This window comes from Hemitrygon akajei, chromosome 23 (genome assembly GCF_048418815.1).
Source record: "Hemitrygon akajei chromosome 23, sHemAka1.3, whole genome shotgun sequence".
NCBI lineage: Eukaryota > Metazoa > Chordata > Chondrichthyes > Myliobatiformes > Dasyatidae > Hemitrygon > Hemitrygon akajei.
In genome coordinates this window covers 16,707,053-16,734,259 of record NC_133146.1, presented here as the reverse complement: position 1 = coordinate 16,734,259, position 27,207 = coordinate 16,707,053, and the positions used below count along the sequence as shown (strand labels likewise).

Genomic DNA, 27,207 nt, shown 5'->3' with positions numbered 1-27,207 from the left:
GCCATAATTAAATCAGGAATGATCAAATCAAAGGGCAGGAAAAATATTGGCAAATTGGTTTTATACTTGCTTTTAGCGATAAGGCAGAATAACAGGCACTTAGGCCCAAAGAGCCCAACTACACCCATGTGACCAATTAACCAATTAAGAGTCTCTTAAATGCCTCTAATGTATCTGCCTCCTCCTCCACCATTTCTGGGAGAGCATTCCACGCTCTGCAATTTCTTACAGTCACAGGTTGAGCAGCTGCCATACTAAGTCGTGATAGATCAGGATTGGACCAATAAAAATTAATGAGGGTTATTGGAGAGGATATATCCAGCTTTTTACTGTTGTCAAATTCAGATACAGCTCCTGACAGGATTTGCTGTCAGACATTCCCAGTGGGATTTTAACAGAACTTCATACATAGTATTGAGAGGCAGAGAAAAAGAACAGAAAGTTTCTGCATAGCAATCACCACGGGATTCACTCCCACTTGTAATATCATCTTTACTAGACCCTGAACTTGTGCACAGGACTTACAGCATTTATTATGCTTTAATGCACTTCCAAACTGTTCCTGTCCTCAGCTCCCATGGAAATCAGCTTGTAAATTATCAGTGCATTTTACAGTAGGCATTGACTGTTTCATGCCAGGAGTGAGGTGACGGCAATCCAATGTGAAGAAGAGGACACATTCCACAAATAGCAAAAAAAAAGGAAATAAGTAACACATAGAAAGTACACTGCAGAGTTCCCAATAGTGAGTCCACAAGTTGCAGAGCCTGTTCAGCACTGAGGCAAGTGAAATGAGCTGAGGAGCCTGATGACCACAAGCCAACAACTGCTCTTGAACACGGCAATGTTGGACCCAAGACTCTTACAACTCTCGCCCAATAGTAGTAGTGAGGAGAGAGAGAGACCAGTCAAATACAGCAAGGCATGCTGTACACCGTTTCCATTTCCGCTTTTGGCTTTGTCAATTTTAATCTTGTTCAATGCTTTAACCGGCATAGAGTTTTGGAGCTAAACATGGGTTCATCTTCCGCTGTCTGTCCCCAGCAAAGGCTGTCCTGGCTGTATCTATCCTCAAGCGTCCAGTTTGCTGAATCCCCAAGAGATTACTATATCGCCAGTTCATTAAGATGGTTCAAAAGTACATCCCTTGAAGGAAAATTACAAGCTGCGGGCTGCAGCAATCACAGTTCAGGAGAAGTATAGCATCTAGTAGTTTTGTGAGCTGCCCGCAAAATGTCATTGTAGGTCGCTAGCGCATACAGAGTAAATACGCCTAGTCGTAATCCATATTGTGCATGTAGCACAGCTGTCCTGAGCACTCATCATGGCACTTCAGTCCTGTATCACAAGGTGTCACTGTGCATAACAACATCAGTCTCCGTGAAAATGAAGTACTGCAGGTGATTGAAATCTGGAATAAAAACACTAAATGCAGGCTATTCCACTTTTCTTTCATCAGCATCCTTCATAATCTTGAAGCTTATATAACTGCGGCTGGGGTCTCAACTTGAACTACATACCGTGCACCCAATAACCTTGTGCTTGCTGACGTTTACTAGCTCCCATGAAGCGAAGAATCAATTACTGATTTTATTATTCCCTTTTATTTCAGACTGTACTAGCAAAACCAATGCCCATCTCCAACTGCCCTTGAGAAGATCGCAGTGAGCTGCTGTTCCTCTGATAACTGGGAAGTAATGGCCATCTTGTTCCAGGAACTGGACTCAGCAATAAGTCAGGGAAGTGTGTGCCTGGGGAAGGGAAAACTGCATGTGGAGCTCCAGTGTACCTGAAGCCAGTATCCTTGGCAATAAGGGTTGTGGGTTTGGGAGGTGCAACTAAAGTTGGTTATTCCACTTCTCTAAATTCCTCCAGCTCCAAGATGGCTCTTTGTCTCTTTACTAGTTACCACCATGATTTGGCAGTCGTGTAATGGAAATTTAGAGATTTTATAAAGATTTATTTGTCCCATGTACATCAAAACATACACTGAAATGCTTTGTTTGCATCAAACCAAATCAGTGAGGTTTATGCTGGTCAGCCTGCAAATGTCGCTGCACTTCCAGCACCAACACAGCAGGCCCACAACTCACCAACCCCTAACCGGTACCTCTTTGCACTGTGGGAGGAAATTGGAGCACCCAGAGGAAACCCACATAGTCACGGGGAGAATGTACAAACTCCTTACAGACAGCTGCAGGAATTGAACCCTGATCTTACAGCTGATGCTGTACAGTGTTGCACTAATGGTGGGCTACCAAGCTGCTCTTTGTGAATTTACCCTTGAGGAATTCACAAATCACTACCAAGATAGTCAAGGATAAAAAAATAAGAGTCATTTCTCATGGAATTCATGTGAGCCAAAAAATAATTAAATGAGAACAAGAAAGGAATAATTTATGCCAAAGATTTGTGTTATAGAAACACTACAATTTGGACAGTTTTTCAGTAACACAGGGGTGAACTATACCAGTCCTTAGTGCAAATCTATTCTTTAATTCCTCGACCAGTAACAGCTTTGTTTCCCGATCCAAAGCTCTGAAATTCCCTTCCTAAACCACTTCCCTCCTTTAAATCCAATCTCTTGGACTTTTCTAATATATCAGACCATTGTTGATAATGCAGTTGCACAATGTTTCAGTATCATTTCATTCCAATAAAGGTGTTACATAAATGTAAGATGTTTTGACACACTGCGGATCCAATAAAAGGCCACGAACCTGCAATATGATCCCTACCCAGGTCTCTCCAAAAATGCTAACTGATGGAACAGTACAGCACTAGACAGGCCATTCAGCCCACAATGCTGTATCAACCTTGATGCCAGTTTATTCTAAATATTCTCCTCCGGGATATCATCCATGTCTCTCCATATTGAAGCGTCTTATCAAAAAACCACCATCCTACCCACTGCCACTACTACCCTCAGTAACCAGACACCCACCACTGCCTGTGTTAAAGAAATCTTTCCCTCATGCCACCTTTAAACCACCTCCCACATCCAACCTTAAAAGCATGTCCAAGCTTGAGTGTTCCAAGCATTTCCTGCCTCAGCTTTGATTTATCTGAAATCTCGATTGATAATACAGTATTTCAGAAGATGACTGCTATTTCCTTTGTCAGTCTGTTAAAGATACGGTCCTTATACAGTTTTTAAAAGTAAACAATGACTAAAAAACGATTATTTGAAATTACCAGCCCAAAACTTGGAAGGAATGCCAGACAGCTGGAAACAAGTGCAGCAAATAGCCTTTATCTTCAATTGTTGGTTGGTAGAAGGTGAGTTGGAAGATGAGGTGCTGTTCCTCGAGCCTCCTTGGAAGGGCAGGAGGCTGAGGATGGACTGGAAGTGAGATGGAGAATTAAATTTCAGATAACGGATACCTCCAGCATTTTATTCCAGATTTGCAGTCTTCCTATTATAAATTCAAACAGCTGTTGTACATTATTCCCACTTGGTTTCTGTTACCATGCATGCACTGTCTCCATTTTGTTATCTAATCACTCATCTTCTCCTCCCTTTCCTCTCAAAATCTATGAGCCTCCGACGGGTTTTCTACTTCTTTTGAAACTTATGAAATGAAACCACAGAACACAGGTAAACTTAGCAGGTCAGAAAATGTCCATGGAAGGAGCAATGTTTCAAGTCCAAGACACTCTGAACTGGCAACTGAGAAAGGGAAAATTCTTTTAACATTGAACTCACCCACCCATCCACCTTCCTCTTCACTTGGCTTCACCTATCACCTACCAGCTTGTACTCCTTCCCCTCCCCCACCACCTTTTTCTGGTTTTTGCCCCCTCTCTTTCCAGTTCTGACAAAAGGCTGCAGACTGAAATGTCGACTGTTTATTCCCTCCATAAGTGTTGCCTGAACTGCTGAGTTCCTCCAGTATTTTGTGTGTGTTGACTCTGCATTCCTGATAGAGGTTTTCTACACAAAACATCAACAATTGCTTTTCTCCGGCAGATGCTACTCAACCCACTGATATCTTCCAGCAGATTCTTTGTACAGGTGTCCCCCGTTTTTCGAACATTCGCTTTACGTCAATTTGCTGTTACGAAAGACCTACATTAGTTACCTGTTTTCGCTAACAGAAGGTGTTTTCACTGTTACAAAAAAAGGCAGCGCGTGCGCTGAGCAGCCAAGCTCCTCCCCCGGAACTGCATTCTAGCCGGCATCGCTTAAACACGTGCCTGTGAGCACCTGTGCTTTATGTCCATTTATTTTGTGCATCCGTCAGCAAGATGAGTTCTAAGGTATCGGAAAAGCTTAAAAGAGCGCGTAAGGGTGTTACACTTAGCGTAAAACTATAGACATAATTAAGCGTTTCGATCATGGTGGACAAAGTAAGGATATAGTGTGTTTGGCTAAGGGTTTGTGGAAGTTGACGAAGATGATGTTGAAGAGGTTTTGGCATCCCATGATCAAGAACTGAGAGATGAAGAGCTGATGAAGAGGAAAGGATAACAATTGAAACCGAATGCAGTAGTGAATGGCCCGAAAGTGGGTTCAGGAACTGGACGGGAAGCAATTGCGTGAGATTTTCGCTGTGATTGACAATGCTGCAATGATTGCAGAAAAGTATGACTAATTTTGAAAGGGTACGTAGGTTTAGGGCATGTTTGCAGGACAGTTTGAGTGCTTACAAAGAACTGTATGATAGAAAAATGCGCAAAGCTAAGCAGTCAAGCATACTGTCGTTTTTCAAGCCTTCCACATCAGCCACAGATGACGAAACTCGACCTTCGACATTGAGGCAGGCAGACATAGAAGAAGGTGACCTGCTTGCCCTGATGGAAACAGACGAAGATGACATGACACCCCAGTCTCCTCTACCTCCCACCACCCCAGCCTCCGACGACTCAGCCTAATACAGCATCATCAGTGTGCTCACTGTCTTCCCGATTCCGGTAAGTGAAACTACACTGGGTGTACATTACTTCTACTTTACATAGGCTGTGTATTTTTATGTGTTATTTGGTAGCTTCATAGCTTAAAGGTTACTGGAAAGACTGTTTCTGCCGGGAGCGCTTTGCACTGAGTGTTTTTGCCACGAGTACTGCCAAAAACGCTTGCATGAGATTTTCGCTGCGGTGGACAGTGCTGCAATAATCATAGAAAAGTATTCCTATATAGGCTAAAAGTATTCCTATAAAGTATATAGGCTGTGTATTTATCAGATCATTCCTGCTTTTACTATATGTTACTGTTATTTTAGGTTTTATGTGTTATTTGGCATGATTTGTTAGGCCATTTTTTGGGTCTGCGAATGCTCACAGATTTTTCCCATATAAATAAATGGCAATTGCTTCTTCATTTTACGACATTTCAGCTTACAAACCGTTTCATAGAAATGCTCTACCTTCGAACAGCGGGGGAAACCTGTAGCTGTTTTTACTGCTGATCTGCTGACTGCTTATTACCAGCTTTATTTCAGCTTTCCAATATCTTTAGTTTCTTGATTTTCTTATGAAAGGTACTTCGTACAATAAGATAGGCTCTTGACCTCACAATCTACTTAATTCTGCACTTTCTCTTCTACTAACTTAATACACTAATATTATGAAATGATCTGTTTGGATGGCATGCAAAATAAAGATTTTCACTGTGCTCGATGCAAGTGACAATAATAAACAAATTTGACCTGAAATGGTAAATCAGAATCACTTTCTGCAGATCCCATGTTTCCTTCATTGTCTCCATTTGTGTAGAGAAAACCTCTGTGAACAGCAATGTCTTATGATCAGAGAATCTGTTATTGATGTTGATTCAGGTATGAATATTGACCAGGAATTGGTGATGTCTGAACAGTTTTCTTCAAAATAGTGCCTTTTGATATTGTACAACCCCCTGAGAGTGCAGGCAGAGCTTACCCCAGAGAAATTACAGGAAGATCGGACAAGCCAGAAAGGGAGGGAGAGTCACAGCTGGAGAACACAGCCAGTACAGGACAGGAACTGGCCCTTCAGACCATGGTCTGTGCCAACCCTGTTGCCAATTTAAACTATACATCTGCCTCTTGAAAGGCCTAGATGGAGTGGACATGGAGAGGATGTTCTCACTAGCGGGATAGTCTAGGACCAGAGGGCACAGCTTCTGAATTGAAGGGTGTCCCTTTGAATAGAGATGAGGAAGGATTTCTTTCGCCAGAGTTTGGTGAATCTGTGGAATTCATTGCCACAGGTGGCTATGGAGGTCAAGTCATGAGTATATTTAAAACAGAGGTTGATAGGTTCTTGATTAGTAAGGGTGCCAAAGGTTATTGGAAGAAGATACAAGGATGGGGTTGAAAGGGAAAATATATCAGCCATGATTGAATGGTGTATCAAATGTCTTAAATCTGCTCCTGTGTCTCTCATGGTCTTAAGCATGTGGTACATTCCCTAATTCCCTGTCTATCTAAATGCTTCCTAATCTTTTTTTTTGGTGTGGCTGTATTTAACTGATAACTTACTATCTTGTGTTTTGACCTGAATGTGACTGTTTCTGTATTTTGCACCTTGGCCCCAGAGTAACATCTTGGTTGTATTCAGGGATATTCATGTACGGTTGAATGCAATTAAACTTGAATTGAAATGCTGGTATCATACCTGCTTCCACCATTTCTCCTGGCAGTATGTTCTAGGCACCTACCACACACTGTTTAAAAAAAACACTTTGTAACACACTTAAACTTTCTCCCTTTCATCTTAAAGCTATGCCCTCCAGCAATTCACATTTTACCCCCAAGGAAAAGGCTGACAATATCTACCCTGTTTCTGCCTCTCATAATTTTACAAGGCATTCAATAACCAATTAGCAAAATCAAGCATCTTTGAAGAGATTCTGTCACTGGGTTGGAGATACTGCATCCCATTTACTTTATTTATTTGGAGATACAGAGCAGAACAGGCCCTTCTGGCTCGTTGATCTGTGCCGCCCAGCAACCCACGTATTTAACACCAGCCTAATCACATGACAACTCACAATGACCAGTTAAATAAATAACTGGTACGTCTTTGGACTGTGGAAGGAAACCAGAGAACGTGAAGAAAACCCACGCAGTTATAGACAGAATGTACGAAGTCCTTACAGATGGCGCCAGAACTTCGACGCCCCTCTCAGTTGTGCTATCTGCTATGCTCCCATGGCACCCAATTTATCCCTGCAATTGAAATCATTTGGGATTACAGTCGGCCCTCCTTATCCGCGAGTTCTGCATCCGCAAATTCAAGCAACCACTAATCAAGAAAACCCGGAACTGCTCTTCCAGCACTTGTTGTTTGAGCATGTACAGACTTTTTTTTCTCAGGTTCGAAAAAAATCGAAGTTCCCTTACTAAGTAAGTCAGAACAGGTACATCCGGTATTATTTAGCGTCAGTTAGTCAAACGCTTGTCTTAATATATAGTATATATTTTACCTTTCTATGCATATAAAACACAAGAACGTAGGTTTCAGTGCCGGGCTCAGGAACAGAAGTTTTCGAGTTTGATCCAGTGACAGACCGCTATTGAGTGCGCTCTCCATCTGTGCTGGGTTGATGTGGAGGATCAAAAACTAAAAACCCCAAAACCCAATAATTAAACCACTGCATTGCTTAGTAATAATTGTAGCTTTCATCAGGGCAGAGCCTTTCTCACTTTATCCTTTAAAATTGTTCTGATCGTTGACTGACATAGCCTAACACTTTTCCAATGACCGATGGCATTTCACCTCTTTCCGATCACTTTATTATTTCCACTTTATTTTCAATTGTGATCGTGATTATTTTTGTGAACAGAAACACTGCGGATTCAGAGCTCCGCCGTCGGGTTCTAATGTCCACCGCACTGAGACAGGTTAAATAAGTTCTGGGGTTCCGCTGGGTCCTAAGGTCCACCACATTGAGACAGGTTGAATAAGGGACTTGAGCATCCGCATTTTTTGGGATCTACGAGGGAGCCTGGAACCAATCCCTCACGGATAAGGAGGGCTGACTGTACTAGCATTCTCAAGTGAGGGCTGGGCGTTTCACGCTAATTAAAAGCTTGATTCAATAAACACTTGAAAGATCAATTTTATTCACTACAGGCATTGACATGTACTAGGAACTTACTGTGGTGCGTTCGTGCGACATGCAATGAAAAACAACCATTAACAATTACAAAAATTATATAAGACTAAAGTTAATATATGGATATGTTATAAAATGTGCATAAATATCAGCATATATTTACAATTATTAAATGTGGATTATAGTGTTTACAGTGCAGTGACAGGTGTAATAGAGAGGGGATGGCGGTGCATGAACTAGAATAGTTAATCAGATTAACGGCCTGGGGGAGGAAGCATTTAAGCAGTCTTCAAGTTTGTTTTAAGGGGTTTTTGTGGGGAGGGCTAGAGGAATTATATTGAAACACCAGTCAATTGGAGAAGGAACCACCCACTTGGATTATTTAACACCAATGTGAAACATGCAGACACCAGCAAAACAAAGCTCTTGCACTAATTGCTTCAGTTTATCTGTAACTACAACCTGGTATGGGCTGTAAATACAGATGTGGGAGCCAAGCAGTATTACACCTGCAGGATACAAGCTACACTTTACTGTTTTTTTGACAAATGTGGGTCAGATTATTAAATTGTCTCTTTAATCAGCAAACTGTGGAAGCCTTAATTGACTGCAATTATATTCTTTTCCTCACCTGCACAGCTTCTGGCTTTCACCTTCGATGATCTAGATGCTTGTGACAGAGGTCGAGTCTTCAACATGGGATGCTTGGTACTGAGCGCGTCTCTAGCTACAGAGAAAACAGCCATGATTAATTGCCACTTGAGGAGCAGCAGTAAATACAGCTAAGCAAAGCATTTCTATCCTAATTAACTTTATTGAGCTGCCAGAGTTGGGTGGACTCCCAAGGTCAGTGGGCACATGGTGAAAATTACCAGGAAAGGGCATCAATCCATTTTGTGGATAGTGCTGCATGGGGACACCTCTGACCAAACGAGTACTGGACCAATGCTCTACAATGCTGTTACCCAAAGAGGAGCTGTCTTTTTGACATTTGAATACAAATGGAACAAAGAGATTCTGTATTGACGTGCAATTTAAAACAAAGCAAGTGCCAAGGGCAACCAATAATAGAAACAATGAAGACATTTGGTGAAAGAAAATCTTCTAGATGAGAATGAATTTCTTGTAACGCATGGGGAGAGTGGACAGTTGAAGCTACCAGCATGGAACAAAACAGCTTGTTAGTTGGTGAGGGAGAGAAAGAAATTCATACACAGTAAATTATCAGCATCCCTGCATTCAAAACAAATGTGGATTGAGCAGGGCTGATCTGATTTTTTTGACAAATGACTGATTGGAGAGAAAGTGCAGTATTACTCCAATCAATAATTTCCCCAGATTTTTTTCCCAGAAGAGACAAGCGATGGAAGTAAAATTGAAATGAGTTAATAAAGGAATGGAAGTAGTTTTGCGGTAGTCTGGTTTGGAATTATCTGTGCATCTGAGGTTGTGAATCTGAGTATTATCAGAATCAAGTTTATTATCACTGACATATGTAGTGAAATTTGTTGTTTTGGGCAGTACAGTGCAAACAAAATATACAGTATCTATAAAAAGTACTCCCCCCCTCCTTGTAAGTTTTCATGTTTTATTGCTCTATAACATTGAATCACAGTGGATTTAATCTGGCATTTTTTGACACTGATCAACAGAAAAAGACTCTTTTGTCTCAAAGTGAAAACAGATCTCTACAAAGTGATCTAAATTAACTACAAATATAAAACTATTATTAACTACAAAATATTTGATTGCATAAGTATTCACCTCTAATACGACACACAAAACGATCATAGGTGCCGCCAACAGGTTTTAGAAATCACATAATTAGTTAAATAGAGATCCTGTTTTTGGAGACCCATGTGCAGTCAAGGTGTTTCAATTGATTGAGGTAAAAATACACCTGAATCTGGAAGGCCCAACTGCTGGTGAGTCAGTATCCTGGCAAAAACTACACCATGAAGACAAAAAAAAACCACTCCAAGCAACTCCAGGGAAAGGTTCTTGAAAAGTACAAGTTAGGAGATGAATACAAGAAAATTTCCAAGTCACTGAATATCCCTTGGGAGTAAGTCAATCATCAAGAAATGGAAAGAATGTGGCACAGCTGTAAATCTGCCTAGAGCAGGCCGTCCTCAAAGACTGAGTGACCATGTGGGAGGCCACCAAGAGACCTATGACAACTCTGGAGGAGTTACAAGCTTCAGTGGCTGAGATGGGAGAAACTGCGCATACAACAACTGTTGCCCGAGTGTTTCACCAGTTGCTTCACCAGTGTCAGCTATATGGGAGAGTGGCAAAGAGAAAGCCACTGCTGAAAAAAACTCACATGAATTCACAACTAGAGTTTGCCAGAAGGCATGTGGGAGACTCTGAATTCAGCTGGAAGAAGGTTCTATGGTCTGATGAAACCACAATTAAGCTTTTTTTGGCCATCAGACTAAATGCTATATTTGGTGTAAGCCAAACACTGCACATCATCAAATATTCACCATCCCTACCACGAAGCATGGTGGTGGCCGCAGCAGGCCCTGGAAGACTTGTGAAGGTAGAGGGTTAAATGGAGGGAAATCCTGATGCAGTCTGCAAGAGAACTGCAACTTGGGAGATAGGTTTTCCAGCAAGACAATGACCTTAAGAATAAAGCCAAAGCTACACAGGAATGGCTTAAAAACAAAAAAAGTTAATGTCTTGGAGTGACCAAGTCAGAGCCTACACTTCAATCCAATTGAAAATTTGTGGCTGAATTTGAAAAGGGCTGTTCACTCACAATCCACATGCAATCTGACAGAGCTTGAGCAGTTTTGTAAAGAAGAATGGGGAGAAATTGCAGTGTCCTGATTTGCAAAGCTGATAGAGACCTATCCACATTGACTGTAATTGCTCCAAAGGTGCATCTACTAAATACTGACTTGAAGGGGGTGAATACTTATGCAATGCATTATTTTGTGTTTTATATTTGTAATTAATTTAGATCACTTTGTAGAGATCTGTTTTCACTTTGACACAAAAGTGAAACAAAGTCAAACAAAACCAAATTAAATCAACTGTGACTCAATGTTGTAAAACAACAAAACATGAAAACTTTCAGGGGGGGTGAATCCTTTTTATAGGCACTGTACTATAAATTATGCTGTTCAGTAAGGGAGTTATGAAGGTGAGGCATTTTAAGGCAGTAAGTCTAATCAACACTGAGTTAAGTTAACAGAGGCCAGCACTGTGTTAAAGCTGCAAACACTCCATCTGCTGTATCATAGGTCACGCAGATTTACGTAATGTTTGAAAGGGAACCAGATGGTAATATGCAATGAGAACTCCACTGCACAACATCAGTGCAAAATGAATCTAGCCAAAGCCCTGTGTGCTTGGACAAAACTCCCTTGACATGGATTGATACTTTTTGAACTGTCTGAACGTGATATGGGTGACATTTAGTTAACGGTCTGGGTATTGAACTGGGCACTGTACATTAAAAATTATGTATTTATATTAGTAGGGTTATTAACCTCATACTGCTACACCTTTAGAACTGATGCCAAATCATAGTGTCCAGCTCAGTGACTCTCACAGCTCATTCTCTGATGTCACTGCTTTACACAATAAACAATTGTTTTAGTCAGTTTACTAATGATAACAATTACTCCAGAATTCAACTTTAGAGAAATGCAACATTGAAACTGAATGTGGTATGATTCCATACACCTACAAATAAAACACAGATGTACAGGGTATTTGTGCTAGCAAGTCTGTTCGAAGCATTGGTTGGCAGTATGTAACAAAAAAGCCTACTGGTTCACTTGTGCTCTTCCATGTTCAATATTCAAAGTAAATTTATTATTAAAGTACATAGATGTTACCATATACCACCCAGAGATTCACCTTCCTGCAGACATTCACAGTACAACAAAGAAATACAACAGAATCAATGAAAATCTACAAAGACTGACAAACAGCCAATGTGCAAAAGACAAACTGTAAATACAAAAGTAAATAAATAAATACTGAGAATATTAGTTATAGAAGCAACACTCACAAAATGTTGGAGGAACTCAGCAGGCCAGGCAGCAACGACGGAAACGAGTACAGTCGATATTTCGGGCCGAGACCCTTCAGCCGAAACGTCGACTGTACTCTTTTCCATAGATGCTGCTTGGATTGCTGAGTTCCTCCAGCATTCTGTGTGTGTTGCTTGGATTTCCGGCAGCTGTAGATTTTCTCCTGTATGTGAGTTATAGAGTTGTTAAAAGTGAGCCTGTAGGTTGTGGAATCAGTTCAGAATTGAGGTGAGTGAAGTTATCCACACTGGTTCAGATCTTGATGGTTGATGGGTAATAACAATTCAATCGCACTTGCAAATTTCTACAGATGTACTTTGGAGAGCATTCTAACTGGCTGCATTACCATCTGGTATTGGGGGCTACTGCATAGGACTGAAGTAAGCTGCAGACAGTTGTAAACTTAATCAGCTTCATCACGGGCTCTAGTCTCTGTAGTATTCAGGACATCTTTGAAGAGCAGTGCCTCAAAAAGGCGGCATCCATCATTAAGGACCCCCACCACCCAGGACACGCCCTCTTCCCATTGTTACCATCAGGAAGGAGGTACAGAAGCCTGAAGCACACACTATGATTCAGGAACAGCTTCTTACCCTCTGCCATCCTATTTCTGAATGGACTTTAAACTCAGGAACACTATCTCACTAATTTTTTATTTTTACTACTTACTTATGGGGTAACAGGGAGGGGTAGCACCTCTGGTGGGGGAACATGTCGCGTCCCTTTCAGGTGGTGTGTCTACCTTTGGTCCCCACCTGGCACTCAGCTCTCACCTGTGGCCCCCTGTAGCTGTTTGCATGTGACAGCGGCCATATACCAGGCAATGGCTTCGACAAGCTGGCTAAACCAGGTGAGGGTAGCTGACGGGTCTCGGACCCTCGGTGAGATAGGGAGTTGTCTATCCCAGCATGTGAAGACAGACTCCAGCAGATTGAGCAGACGAGACCAATGGAAGGTCCAATGGTCAAGAAGGTGGTCTCTGCAAGCGTCGTGGAACGCGTAGAGCGCGACAAAACACAGAAGATGTCCTGGTCATCCACTGCGCCTAGTCCCACCTGCAGCCGGCTCAACTCTTGTCTTGCCACTGGATCCAGATGGGAATTGGGAAGAGAGAGTGAGGCTGACACTGTTCAACTCTCCCTCACTTAAATCCAAACCAAGTGCTCGTGTCGACACTATCATCATCATCATAAAGGTGTCGAGGTCTTCATTGATGACGATGGATGAACCACTAACCAACTTAATTTAACTATTATATATATTTACTATAATTCACATTTTCTCTATTATTATGTTTTGCATTGTACTGATGCTGTAAAGACAACAAATTTCACTATACATGTTGGTGTTATTAAATCTGATTCTGAATTTGGTTGTGTGGGATGTAAGGCTCCTGTACCTCCTGCCTGATGGTAGAAGTGGGAAGAGAGCATGGCCTGGATGGTGGGGAGGGGGGGTCTTTGATGGTGGATGCTACTTTCTTGTGGTAGCACTCCTTGTAGAACTGCTCATTGGTGGGGAGGGCTTGTCCATGTGGTCAATCACCACTCCTGCCAGGTCTGACATATATGTGAATTCAGCTTCACATTGTTAATAGCACAGCAGGTTCCTCTCCCAGTTGTGTAAGCCATGAGCACTATCATCTGTTCAGGCAGGCAGCCTACCACTAACTTTCTCAGGGTAACTGGCAATGCACTGCACTGAGCAAAGGATGATCACAAACTTACTTTCTGCCTTGGAAGTAAGTGATCTTACTGAGACCATGTAGCCCTTCACACCTGTTCCCCATTCCATGAATGACACTTTGTCTTTTTTTCAAGCACCACACACAAAATTTCGGAGGAACTCAGATGGTCAGGCAGCATCTACGGAGGGCAATACTTAGTCAGCATTTCCTTCATCAGTACTGGGAAAGAAGGGGGAAGAAACTGGAGTTAGAAGGTGGGGGTTGGGAAGGTATATAAGCTAGCAGGTGATAGGTGAGGCCAGGTGAGGGGAAAGGTGGGTGGGTGCAGTGTGAGGATGAAGTAAGAAGGGAGGGGATAAGTGGAAGAGGTAAAGGGCTGAAGGTGGAGGAATCTGAATGGAGAGGACAGTGGACCTAGGAAAAAAGAGAAGAACACGAGAGATTCTGCAAATGCTGGAAATCCAGTGTAATACACACAAAATGCTGGAGGAACTCAGCAGGTCAGCCAGCATGTATGAAAATCTTGCAGAGAGCTTTAAGGCCTTCCTGATTGGGGGAGTAGAAGTGGAGAGGAAATGGACATCCATAGTGAAAATTAAGCAATCAGGGCCAGAGACCAGAATGTGGTCGAAAAGACTGAGAGCTTGCGAAGGTTCACGGATGTAGATGGGAAGGGACTGAAACAAAGGGGATAAAATGACATAGAGGTATATAAGGAGGAAGGGAACCAGAGGAAGGTGATGGGCAGATGAGGAGAAAGGGTGAGAGGGGAACCAGAACCAATTTTTCTCTTCCCCCAGACGAGCTCAATTTTAAGTGAGGTGAGATTCAACCTTCAGTAGATGTCAGGACATTTGAGAGATGTTGATCACCTATACTCTCGAGCAGTTGTGCGCCACAGATGCTGATAGCAATCAAATGCTGCTGGCTGGGAGACAAATCCATTTGCTGAGTGTGCAAAGGCGTTTCATTATCCATATTTAATTCAGTCTTAAAAATGATTTACTACTGAAAAGTCATCACACACAGGCCGGCAGAGCGGTGCCAGATAGAGCGTTCCAATAAATTATGCTACAGTGCAAACCTTTCCATAATAGCTTGATGTTAGTCCTCGATCTTCTGCTTAGGGGAAACATCGAAGGGAACAAAAATAAAATGCCTGGTTGACCCAGCACTTGAAATCTGACAGGTAAGAAAACAGCACCTGGTGCATCCCTTAATAGGATAACGGAATAGGAATAATTGAATAAAAAGAATTGGGGATAGAGTTTCTACATATTTTACAACCTTTCAATGCAATCTCTTTCAAAGGCAAAGAAACACAGTTCTCTGTGATTTCCAATAATCTTTGTGAGGTTGGAGTCCACAGATGCTGGAATCTGGAGCAACAAACAATTTGTCAGAGGAACTGAAGGATGCTCGACAACTGCGGAGGGCTTGAATGCTATCACCTCCTACAAGGTGAAACCAAGTGATATAGATGACAACAAGGTTTCACTCCCAGATGAGCTCAATGCCTTTAACACTCACTTTGACCATCAAAACATGGAAGCACATTCACAAACTCTCACAGCACCAGACGACCCGGTGATTTCAGTCTCTGAGCCCAACATGAGAGCATCCTTAAGGAAGTTGAAGCAAAGGGGGCATTTGGCACATACAAGGTACTGGCCGAATACTAAAGACCTGTGCTGATCAACTGGCTTGCTTGTTCACTGATATCTTTAATGTCTTGCTTCTGCAGTTTGAATACCCACCTGCTCCAAGCAGGCTTCAGCATGCCAGTACCTATGAAGAAAAAGGCAACTTGCCTCAATGACCATTGTTCAGTAGCACTAACATCCAATGTCATGAGGTGCTTTGAGAAGTTGGTGACGAAAATGATCAATATCTGCCTGAAATGTGACTTAGATCAACTCAAATTTGCCTACTGTCACAATGGGTCAACAACAGATGCCACCTAATTGGCTTTTCATTCAATCCTGGAGCATTTGGACAGTGAAGATCCATACATCAGGGTGCTCTTCATTGACTACAGCTCGGCATTCAATACTATCATCCCCTCAAAACTAATCAACAAGCTTCAAGACCTAGGCCTCAAAACCTCTGTGCAACTGGATCCTCGATTTCCTCACCTGCACACCCCAAGTCAGTTTGGATCGGCAACAATATCTCCTCCACAATCTCTATTACTGCAGTTGCACCACAAGGCTGTATGCCTAGTTCCCTGCTCTACTTGCTTTATACTCATCAATGTGAGGCTAAGCACAGCTCCTATGTCATAATTAAGTTTGCTGACACCACCACTGTTGTTGGCCGATTCAAAAGTGGTGACAAACTTGCACATAGGAGGGAGACTGAAAATCTGGCTAAGTGGTGCAACCACAAAAACCTCTTACTCAGTATCAGCAAGATCAAGGAGATGATTATTGCCTTCAGGAAGAGGAAATTGGAGATCTATGAGCCAGTTCTCATCAGGGATCAGAGATGCAGATGGTCAGCAACTTTAAATTCCATGGCGTTATTTTAGATGATCTGTCCTGGGTCCAGCATGCAAGTGCCATTAGGAAGAAAGCATGATAGAGCCCCTATTTTCTTTAAAGTTTGTAATGATTCAATATGTCATCAAAAACATTGACAAACCTCTATGGATATGGAGAGTACATTGACTGGTGGCATTCTGGCTTGGTATAGAAACACCAATGCCCTTGTAAGGAAAAGCCTGCAAAAAGTAGTGGATACAGCTCAGACCACGACGGATAAAGTGCTCCTCACCACGATGTGTTGACACAGGAAAGCTGCATCCATTGTCAAGGAACCCTCCCACTGAGGCATACTCTCTTCTTGCTGCTGCCATCAGGAAGAAGATACGGAGCCTCAGGACCCAGACCACCAGATTCAGGCATGGTTACTACCCCTCAACCATCAGGCTCTTGAACCAGGGGGAATAATTTCACTCACCCATCACAAAACTATTCCCAGAACCTGTGGACTCAATTTCAAGGTCTCCTAGCTCATGTTCTCGATATTTATTGCTTGTTTATTTACTTAATATTTTTTTTCACTTTCTTTTGTATTCGTACAGTTTTTTTGCACATTGGTTGTCCTGTTGTCTGGTTTTTCACTGTGTTTCTTGTATTTACAGTGAATGCCCACAAGAAAATGAACCTCAGGGTTGTAAATTGTGACATATGTGTACTTTGATAATAAATTAACTTTGAACGTAGTGGGTTGAGCAACATCTGTGGAGAGAAAGGAACTGTCAACATTTTGGGTTAAAACCCTACATTAGCACGGAGTCCTCTCACTACCTCCCACAGATGCTGCTCTTTCAGCAGGTTGTTCGTTACACATCTGCAAAGTTGCTGGGATTGGTTTGGGAGAATAATTCATCCCTATGAGGAAATTCTGACCCCAATCATGGCTTCAAGTACACATATATCCCTATCTAATAACTGGGGAAATTGTTTAGAAAGGACTAAGTAGACACAGAAAATGAAAAGGTGCTTTGAATGAATTTTTATGAACACAGTGTGGTGAATATGCTCCTTTGGTGCTGGAATGCTCTATAATTTAAGGGCCAGTAGGTAGCGTAGTGTTACAACGTTTGCAATTGGAGTTCAATTCCTGCCGTTGTCTGTTACTCCTGTGACTGCGTGGGCTTCCTCCAGGGGCTCCAGTATCCTCCCATATTCCAAAAAGATACAGTCAGGATGAGTTATGGGCATACTATATTGGTACTGCAAGTGTGGGAACAGTTGTGGTTTGCACCTAGCACATTGCACACGATGAAACAGGCAACGCATTTCACTATGTTTCAATGTAAATGTCACAAAGGAAGCTAAAATAAGTTACAGAAGCAGGTGAGGTGACATGCATGAAACTGCTGCGGGTTATGTTCACTGATTTATTTATGCAGCAGTGGTGCTTGAAGTTCACAAATCCACTTCCTCATCTGGCTGAGGGGAAAGGCAGATACCTACCCAGAAAGAGGCCTTTCTCCTCTGACCTCTCTCGTGAACTCATTTTTGCTCACAGAACTGCCACTCACTGGTTGCTTTTTATCTTTTCTGCATCATTTTCTGTAAACTCTAGAGACAATTGCTTGTGAAACCCCTAGGAGATCTGCAATTTGGGATACCGAAACCACCCATCTTGCACCAACAATCACTCCATTGTTAAATTCACATAGACGATATTCCTTCCCATTTTGATGTTTGGTGTGACAAGAACTAAACCTCTTGACCATGCCTGTGTGCTATTAAGCACCGAGTTGCTACCACTTGTTTGGCTGATTAGATACTTTGGGTTAACGAGCAAGTGTGGAGGTGTACCTAATAAAGTGACCACTGAGTGTATAAAGGCTCAAATCATCCTGCAAATTGAGAGTGATTTACCTGGAAGATGACCATCAAGCTAAGACATACTAACCACACTTTCATTGTTACTACATTAAAGTGCCTTAGATCAATAGGAAATTTCTATTGAAGGCTTTATTGAATAAAGCTCAACTATTGTTTAGCAGATCACAGTTACTTATGAGAAATGCATGCTTAAAAACATTTTTGGCGCCTTTTTGTCCACACCAAAAGTATCGTCACGGCTGTGAATAGAAACTAGCTTGACCTCTACCACTGCACATTGCTCCACGATCTTCCAAGAGGCAAGTGCCTGAGGCACAGATGCACTTCAGTTAAATTACCGAGGGAGAAGGATACTGTCAGTAGGTGAAATGAAGAGATGTGGGAATAAGTGTATGTAGAGAATTAACATGGCATGGACCATTTGGGAAAAATGGTTTGTTCAGTGGATATACAGTAATTAGGTACAGCAGGTTAGGTGAATCACGAGCTACAGCTCCTGAATATTGGGAATCTGGCCCTCGAAGGGCATCCCACTCAGTCCCACTCGAGCTCATCTCAATTCCCCTCTGCATCTTACCACTTACAGGGCAGGAACCCAAAAGTTAACAAGGTTGCTCACTGATAGGTGAATCATAAAATGGATCACTAAGATGAGAAATACATGGTGATTACATCTATTGAACCTGGTCTGAGATGGTATGCATGCTCCACTCCAACCTTCTCCCAATCCTCCTCACCTTTTAGTTCCTCCTTTGCTTAATTAGGTTCCCCATTGATATATCTCAGAATCAGGTTTATTATCACTGACATATCTTGTGAAATTTGTTTTGTTCAGTGCAGTACCTCCTCCCTGATAGTGGTAAGAAGAAGAGGGTTAGTCTCAGATAGTGAAGGTGCTTAGTGATCAATGACACCGTTGAGGTACTGCGTCCTGAAGATGTCCTCAATGGTGGGAAGGGTTGTGCTCATGATGGAGCTGGCTGAGTTTACAAGCCTCTGCAGCCTCTGGTGATTCTGTACCTTGGAGCTTCGTCACCAGCTTGTTACGTACATCATGGCAACTAAACCCCTGGCTAAAGAACTTAGCACTTACACAATCAAACAAGCACTTATGAAAGGACTTGCCTGAAGTATAGCACATCTTTTTCTTTCAGAGGCAGATTTCAGGTTTCTAGCTTTTGAGAACACGAGAAGAAGCAGTAATTTCATTTAGGTCTGTGGCCAAAGTTTAAAAAAGGCAGTGTTTCCTAGCAGTTTTTTGGAGCTGGACGGCGCCCAATTGTGAACAGGATTTATTAGAAAGAGCGAATAAAAATAAGGCAAGGGCAAGCGCAGCGACTACTGTGTGTGGGCCAGTGTTGGAGTGGCTTTGGTTCATCAGGCTTAGGCGAGGTAACCATCTGGTATTGTTTTTCAGTCCTCATCTGTTAGGGCGCAATTAGAGCGCTGAGAGTGTGTTTTGTTCTGTGTGTGAGATGTAGGAATTCCGGGAGACCTCCAATCTCCCAGATAACCACACCTGCAGCCGGTGCACCAAGCTGCAACTCTTCAGAGAACGTGTTAAGGAACTGGAGCTCCAACTCGATGGCCTTTGGCTCATTTGGGTGACTGCGGAAGTAATAGATAGGAACTACAGGGAGGCAGGTAACAGGATGCTGTCAGAAGGGAAGGAGATGCGCAGGCAGTGCAGAGTACCCTCGTGGCTGTTCTCCTCAATAATAAGTATATCGCTTTGGATATTGTTGAGGGGGACGACCTACCAGAGGGGAGCCACAGTGATTGGGTCTCTAGCACTTAGTCTGGTGCTGTGGCTCAGAAGAGAAGAGAGGTGAAGAGGACTGTCATAGTAATAGGAGATTCCATAGTCAGAAGAATAGGGATGAGATTTGGTGGATACAACAGAGACACCCAGATAGCACATTGGTTCCAAGGTGCCAGAGTCAGGGATGTCACGGATCGGGTTCATGGCATTCTAAAGGGGGAAGGTGATCAGCCAGAAGTCTTGGTATATATCGGCACCAATGAGAAAGGTAGGAAAGGTGAGAAGGTACTGAAGAGAGATTTCAGGGAGCTAGGTAGAAAGCCAAGAAACAGGATCTCCAGGGTAGTAATCTCTGGATTGCTGTCCAAGTCACATGGCAGTCAGGGTAAGAAAAGGATGATTTGGCAGATGAATGCATGGCTGAAGAACTGGTGCAGGGGGCAATGTTTCAGATTTTTAGATCACTGGGATCTCTTCTGTGGAAGGTATGACCTGTACAAAAGGGATGGATTACATCTGAACCCAAGGGGGACCAATATCATTGTAGTCTGGTTTGCTAGACCTAGCTGTTCAGGAAGATTTAAACTAATTTGGCAGGGTGATGGGAACTGGAGTGATAGTGTTGAGTATGGGGTAAATGGTTTACAACAGAGGCAATGTGTACTGAAACTGCTAGCAAGGAGAGGCTAATGATAGGCAAAATTGCAGTCAATGGGATGAGTTGCAGTGTAAAAGGAGGACAAAATTGAAAAGGGTGTTGAGTACAAGACTAAAGGTGTTATATTTAAATGCATGCACTTTACTGAATAAGGTAGATGAACTTGGAGCAGTTACAGATTTGCATGCATGACATTGTGGGCATCACTGAATTTTGGCTGAAAGAAGATTATAGTTGGGAGCTTAACTTCTAAGGATACACATTATATCAAAAGACAGGCAGATAGACTGAGGGCATGGGGTGGTTCTGTTGTTAAAAAGTGGGTTGAGCTAAAAATCTGCAAGAGTAAATAGATCCTGATAGAGTTATATACAGACCTCTGAACAGTAGCAAAGATGAAAGTCTACAAATTACAATGGGAAATTGAAAAGGCATGTTAAAAGGGTAATGTTACAATAGTCGTGGGGGATTTCAACATACAGGCAGATGGGGAAAATCAGGTTGGTGCTGGATCCCAACAGGAGGCATTTGTAGAATGCCTTCGACTTGGTTTTTTAGAGCAGCTCATAGATAAGCCCACTAGGGATGAGCTATTCTGGATTGGGTGTTGTGCAATGAACCAGAATTGATTAGAGGGCTTAAGGTAAGGGAACCCTTAGTAATCATATAATAGAATTCATCCTGCAATTTGAGAAGGAGAAGCTAAAGTCAGATGGATTATTATTATGGTAGAGTGAAGGGAATTACAGAGGCATGAGTGAGGAGCTGGCCAAAATTGTTTGGAAGGGGACACTACCAGAGATGATGGCAGAGCAGCAATGGCTGGAATTTCTGGGAGCAAATCAGAAAATACAGGATAGATACATCATAATACAGTACAAATTAGTGGGAAGTTAGCCCTTTGGGAAGCTTTTAAAAGCCAACAGAAGATAAATAAAAATGTCATAAAGAAAGAGAAGATGGAAAGCAAAGGTAAGGTAGCCAATAATGTTAAAGAGGCTACCAAAACCTTCTTCAGATATATAAACAGTAAAAGAGAGGGCAGAGTAGATACTGGATTGCCAGAAAATGATGCTGGAGGGGTAGTAATGGGGAACAAGGAAATGGCAGATGAATTGATTCAGTATTTTGCATCAGTCTTCACTGTGGAAGACATTAGCAGTATGATTACAAGTTTGAGAGGGCCAGGGAGCAGAAGTGTGTTAATTTGCCAATAATGGGGAGAAGTTTCTTGGGAAACTGAAAGGTCTGAAGATAGATAAGTCACTTGAACCAGGTGGTACACACACTAGGGTTCTGAAAGAGGTGGCAAAAAGTAATGTGGTGGCATTAGAAATGATCTTTCAAGAATCAGTGGATTTTGGCATGGTTCCAGAGGACTGGAAATTGCAAATGTCACTCCACTCTTCAAGAGAGAGAGGCAGAAGAAAAGAAATTATAGGCCAGTAGGTCTGACCTCAGTGGTTGGGAAGATGTTGGAATTGATTGTTAAAGATGTGGCTTTAGGGTACTTGGAGGCACATGATAAAATAGGCCGTAGTCAGCATGGTTTCTTGCCTGAGGGATCTGTTAATTCTTTGAAGAAATAAGAAGCAAGATAGACAAAGGAAAATTAGTGGATGTCGTGTACTTGGATTTTCAGAAGGCTCTTGATAAGGTGCCACAAATGAGGCTGCTTAACAAAATAAGATCCCACAGTATTACAGGGAAGATACCAGCATGGACAGCATTGGCTGATAGGCAGAAGGCATAGAGTGGGTAGTGGTTGACTAGAGGTCTTTCAGAGGGGTCGTTGTTGGGTCTGCTTCTTTTTACGTTATATGTCAATGATTTGGGTGACAGAATTCATGGCTTTGTGGCCAAGTTTGCAAATGATACGAAGATAGGTGGAGAGCCAGGTAGTTTTGATGAAGGAGGGAGGCTACAAGAAGGACTTAGATAGATTAGGAGAATGGGCAAATAAATGGCAGATGGAATACAGTGTCAGGAAGTGTATGATCATGCACCTTGGTAAAAGAAATAAAATGATAGACTATTTTCTACATGGAGAGAAAATCGAAAAATCTTAAGTGCAAAGGGACTTGAGAGTCTTTGTGCAGGATTCCCTAAAGTTTAGTTTGCAGGTTGAGCTGATGTTGAAGAGGAAGGCAAATGCAATGTTAGCATTCATTTTAAGAAGGCTAGAATATGTAAGTAAGGCACTAGTGAAGCCTAATTTGAAATGCTGTATTGTGACCAGTTTTGGGTGATTGACCTTAGAACGGATGTGTGGATATTGGAAAGGATTCAAACGAGGTTCACAATAAATATTTTGGGATTGAAAGACTTATATGAGGAGCATTTAATGGCTCTGGGCCTGTATTCACTGGAATTCAGATGAGGGGATCTCATTGAAACCTATCGAATGTTAAAAGGTCTTGGTCAATGTGGATGTGGAGAGGATGTTTCCTATGGTGCAAGGGTCTAAGAACTGAGGACACAGAGTCAGAATAAGGAATGTTCATTTAGAATGGCGATGACGAGGAATGTCTTCAGCCAGAGTGGTAAATCTGTGGAATTTCTTGCTACAAAGAGTGGAGGCCAAGTGTTTAAATACATTTAAAGCAGAGGTTAATAAACTCTTGATTGGTCAGGGCATGAAAGGATATGGGGAGAAGGCAGGAGGTTTGAGACTGAGAGGGAAATGGATTAGCTATGATGAAATGGTGGAGAAGACTCGATGGGCCAAATGGCCTAATTCTGCTCCAAAATCTTATGGCCTTATGGAATTTGTTTTTATCCCCTCTTGGTGTTTGTAAAGGTGGAAGCATGCTGTTCCAAAAACACTGAATGTGTGTCTTCAGACTTCTGCAGCTACTGTTTGACGACAGTAATGAGAAGAGGGCATGTCCTGGATGGAGAGAGACTTAAATGCTGGATGCCACCTTCTTGAGCAACCACCTTTTGAAGATATCCTTGATGCTGAGGAGGGCAGTGCCCATGATGGAACTGTATTCTAAACTTTCTGCGCCAACTTCTTTGGGTCAGCAGATTTCATGTTCTCTTTCCTTAATATATACATTTTCACTAATGGTGTTTATCTTCTTTGCTTTGTAAATTTATTTACTATTGTCACATGTACAGAGGTACAATGGAAATCTTGTGTTGCACACTGTTCATAAAGATCAAATAATTTTAACACTGCATTGAGGAACTACAAAATAAAACAATAACAGAATGCAAAATAAAGTGTTACAGTTACTGAGAAGGTGCAGTGCAGGTAGACAATGAAGTACAAGGTCAGAACAAAGTAATTGTGAGATTAACAGCCCATTTTATCGTACTAGGGAACCATTCAATAGTCTTATAATGGTGGGGGCAGAAGCTGTCCTTCAGCTTGTTAGTAGGTGCTTTCAGGCTTTTCTATCTTCAATCTGAAGGGAAAGGAGAGAATGCTGGGGTGAGTGGGGTCTTTGATAATGCTGGCTGCTTTACTGAGGCAGCAAGGAGTGTAGATAGTCTATGAGCTGAGCTGTGTCCACAAACCTGCAATTTCTTGTAGTCCCATACAGGGCAGTTGCCGTACTAAGCCGTGGTGCATCTGGAGAGGATGCTTTCTATGGTGCATCTGTAAACAGGAGCATGTGCAATGCTCACTTCCTAATGTGAATGACCAGATCTTTTGGTTTGTTGACACTGAGGGAAAGGTTATTCTTGTGACACCATGTGTTCACTGGGTGAAACTTCTCATCATTTTAGAGATCTCTGTTGGCCTCACTTCTTTAAGAGAAAGGAAATCTAATAATCTCATCTCTTTTTGAAAAGTCTCCAGATCTGTAAATCTTCTCTGTACTTATCTTGATGCTTTCATGTTTTTTTTGTAATACAACACTGTAGTTCAAGCATGGTGAAAGCAAGATGTGATGCAAGTTTAGTATTTCATTCTTCTGTCCTTCTAGAGTAACTGCCCATGATTAGTTGGTTTCAGGTACAGTCTTGGTGACTGCAACTTTAAACAATGATTGTTTAAAATTTCAGATCTCAACACTGTATCCACTACTCTGATAAATAGCCACAAGACTTAAAGAGTTGGACCTGGAGATATATGAGCAGTTGGTGTACAGACAGTCCCCGAGTTACGAACATCCGACTTATTCACAAGATTCACCCTGACCACCCCCCCCACCCTTTTCCAGTCAGCACCAGCCCCACTTGTCCCATTTAACCTGTCTCAGTGCAGTGGACTTCAGGACCCGGGGAATTCTGTGCGGTGGATTTTAGGACCTGGCAGAGCACGGGACCTGCTGCCCACAGTGTTTCTGTTCCGTTGATGGAAAATGATTATGATTGAAAATGAAGTGGAAATAATAAAGTGATCGGAAAGAGGTGAAATGCCATCGATCATTGGAAAAGCGTTAGGCTACAGTCGGTCAACAATCGGAACAATTTTAAAGGATAAAGTGAGAATAACGGAGCATGTGAAAGGCCCTGCTCTGATGAAAGCTACAATTATTACTAAGTAACGCAGTGGTTTAATTATTGAAATACCTGTACATAGGTTTCTTAAGTGTTTTATATCCATAGAAAGACAAATGTTTGACTAACTGATGCTAAAATAATACCGAATGTACCTGTTCCGACTTATGTACAAATCCGACTTAAAGAAGTAATCAGGAACGGAACTCGTTCGTAACCCAGGGACTGCCTGTAATGCTTTACAGTGCCGGTTGTAAAATCTGGGTTCAATTCCCGCCACTGTCTGTAAGGAGCTTCTATGTTCCTTCTGTGACCACAAGGGTTTCCTCTGGATGCACTGGTTCCCTCCTACATTACAAGGACTTGCAGGTTCGGGTTTGTAATTTCTGGGCACGCTATGATGGAGCATCCCCTTGAACTGTGTTGGCTGTTGACACAAATGATGCAGTGATGATTTGATGATTCGATGAACATGTAACAAATGAAGCGTATCTGGGTATCTTTAACCACACATGAATACTGAAGGAACTCAGCAGGTCAGTTCGCTTCTATGGAGAGGTATAAACAGTTGACGTTTCGGGTGAAGACTCTTCATTAGAACTCCTTATGAAGAGTCTTAGCCCGAAACAATGAATGTTTATTCTCTTCCATGGATGCTGCTTTACCTGCGGAGTTCCTCCAGCATTTTATGTGTTGCTTTGGATTTCCATCATACTGTATATACAACCTCGTCTTTATCTTTAACTAGCAGACACAAGAGAATCAGAAGATGCTGAAAATCTTGAGACTGAAACATTGACTATTTATTCCTCTCCATAGAAACTGCCTGATTTCCAACTTGTGCTGCTGACAGAACAGAAATCTTGCTGATTTCTCTAGATAGTGCTAGAATGGATGCAAAAATAATTGACAAAAAGCAACATTTTATGTATATGTGTGTGTACATGAGGTAGAGAAGAAGGGAATGCACACATTTGAAGAGAAAAGGTTAAAGGAAAGTTTAATAGAAGTGTTAAAAAAGTAAGGTTTCAATAGTGGGTAAGGAGAAACTGATTCCAGGAGGGTCGATGATTAGACACGTACTTCAGTTAATTGGTGAAAGAACCAAAGGGTAGACTTTTTAAATGCAAGTTATAACCTGGAATAAGCTGCTTAAAATGGATGCTGGAAGCTGATTCAATGTAATTTTAAGGGAATTGAACAGATGCTAATAAAGGAATAAATTGTTGGGCTAAGGAAGATAGAAGGTTGAAACTGTCAAAGTCAAAGTAAATATATTATCTAAGAACATATACGTCACTATATACTACTTTGAGATTTATTTTCTTGCAGACATCTACAGGAAAATAAAGAAATACAATAGAATTTATGAAAAGCTATACATAAAGAATGATGACAGACAACCAATGTGCAAAAGAAGACAAACTGTGCAAGTAAAAAAATAAATATTATTGAGAACATGAGTTGTAGAGCCCTTGAAAATGAGTCAGTTTAGAGTTGTGGTGAATGAAGTTATCCATGCTTCACTCAAGTTCAGGAGCCTGAGGTTGTAGGTTAATAACTGTTCATGAACCTGGTGGTATGGGACCTAGGGCGACTGTACCTCCTGCTCCCATTGCAGTAGTGGGAAGAGTATGGCCTAGATAGCATGGATCCTTGATGCAGATTTCTTGTGGCAGCACTCCTTGTAGATATGCTCAATGATAGATAGAGTTCTGCCTCTGGATGGACTGGGCTGTATCCATTATATTATGTAAACTTATTTGTTCCAGAGGATTGGTGTTTCCATAAAAGACCGTGATGCAACCTGTCAGGATAATCTCCATGTGCATCTGTAGCAGTTAGTTAAAGTTCTAGATGACATGCTGAATCTGTGCAAACTTCCAAGAAAGTAGAGGCACTGTCTGCCTTCTTTGTGATGGCACTTACACACTGGTCATGGGACAGATCTTCTAATAAAGCTAAGGAATTTAAATTTAACATAAGAACATAAGAAATAGGAGCAGGAGTAGCCCATCTGGCCCATCGAACCTGCTCCGCCATTCAATAAGATCATGGCTGATCTGGCCATGGACTCATCTCCACCTACCTGCCTTTTCCCCATAACCTTTAATTCCCCTACTATGCAAAAATTTACTGATCCTCTCCATCTCTGAGCCTCTAATGAGACTATCTCATGGACCTCTAGTTT

The 27,207-nt window shown here is 41.9% G+C and overlaps 1 protein-coding gene across 4 annotated transcripts in view; it reads right to left on the bottom strand.

The window, feature by feature from the left end:
* r3hcc1l (R3H domain and coiled-coil containing 1-like) overlaps positions 1-27,207 on the bottom strand; it is a 315,233-nt gene that overhangs the window by 99,999 nt on the left and 188,027 nt on the right. For all 4 annotated transcript variants that reach the window (XR_012096079.1, XM_073027035.1, XM_073027037.1 and 1 more), the window contains one exon: positions 8,670-8,765. Coding sequence is in view for 3 of the 4 variants with exons in the window: in XM_073027035.1 (XP_072883136.1) it covers positions 8,670-8,765 (96 nt within the window). In the remaining variant the exon portion in view is untranslated. The remainder of the gene's footprint in view (positions 1-8,669; positions 8,766-27,207) is intronic.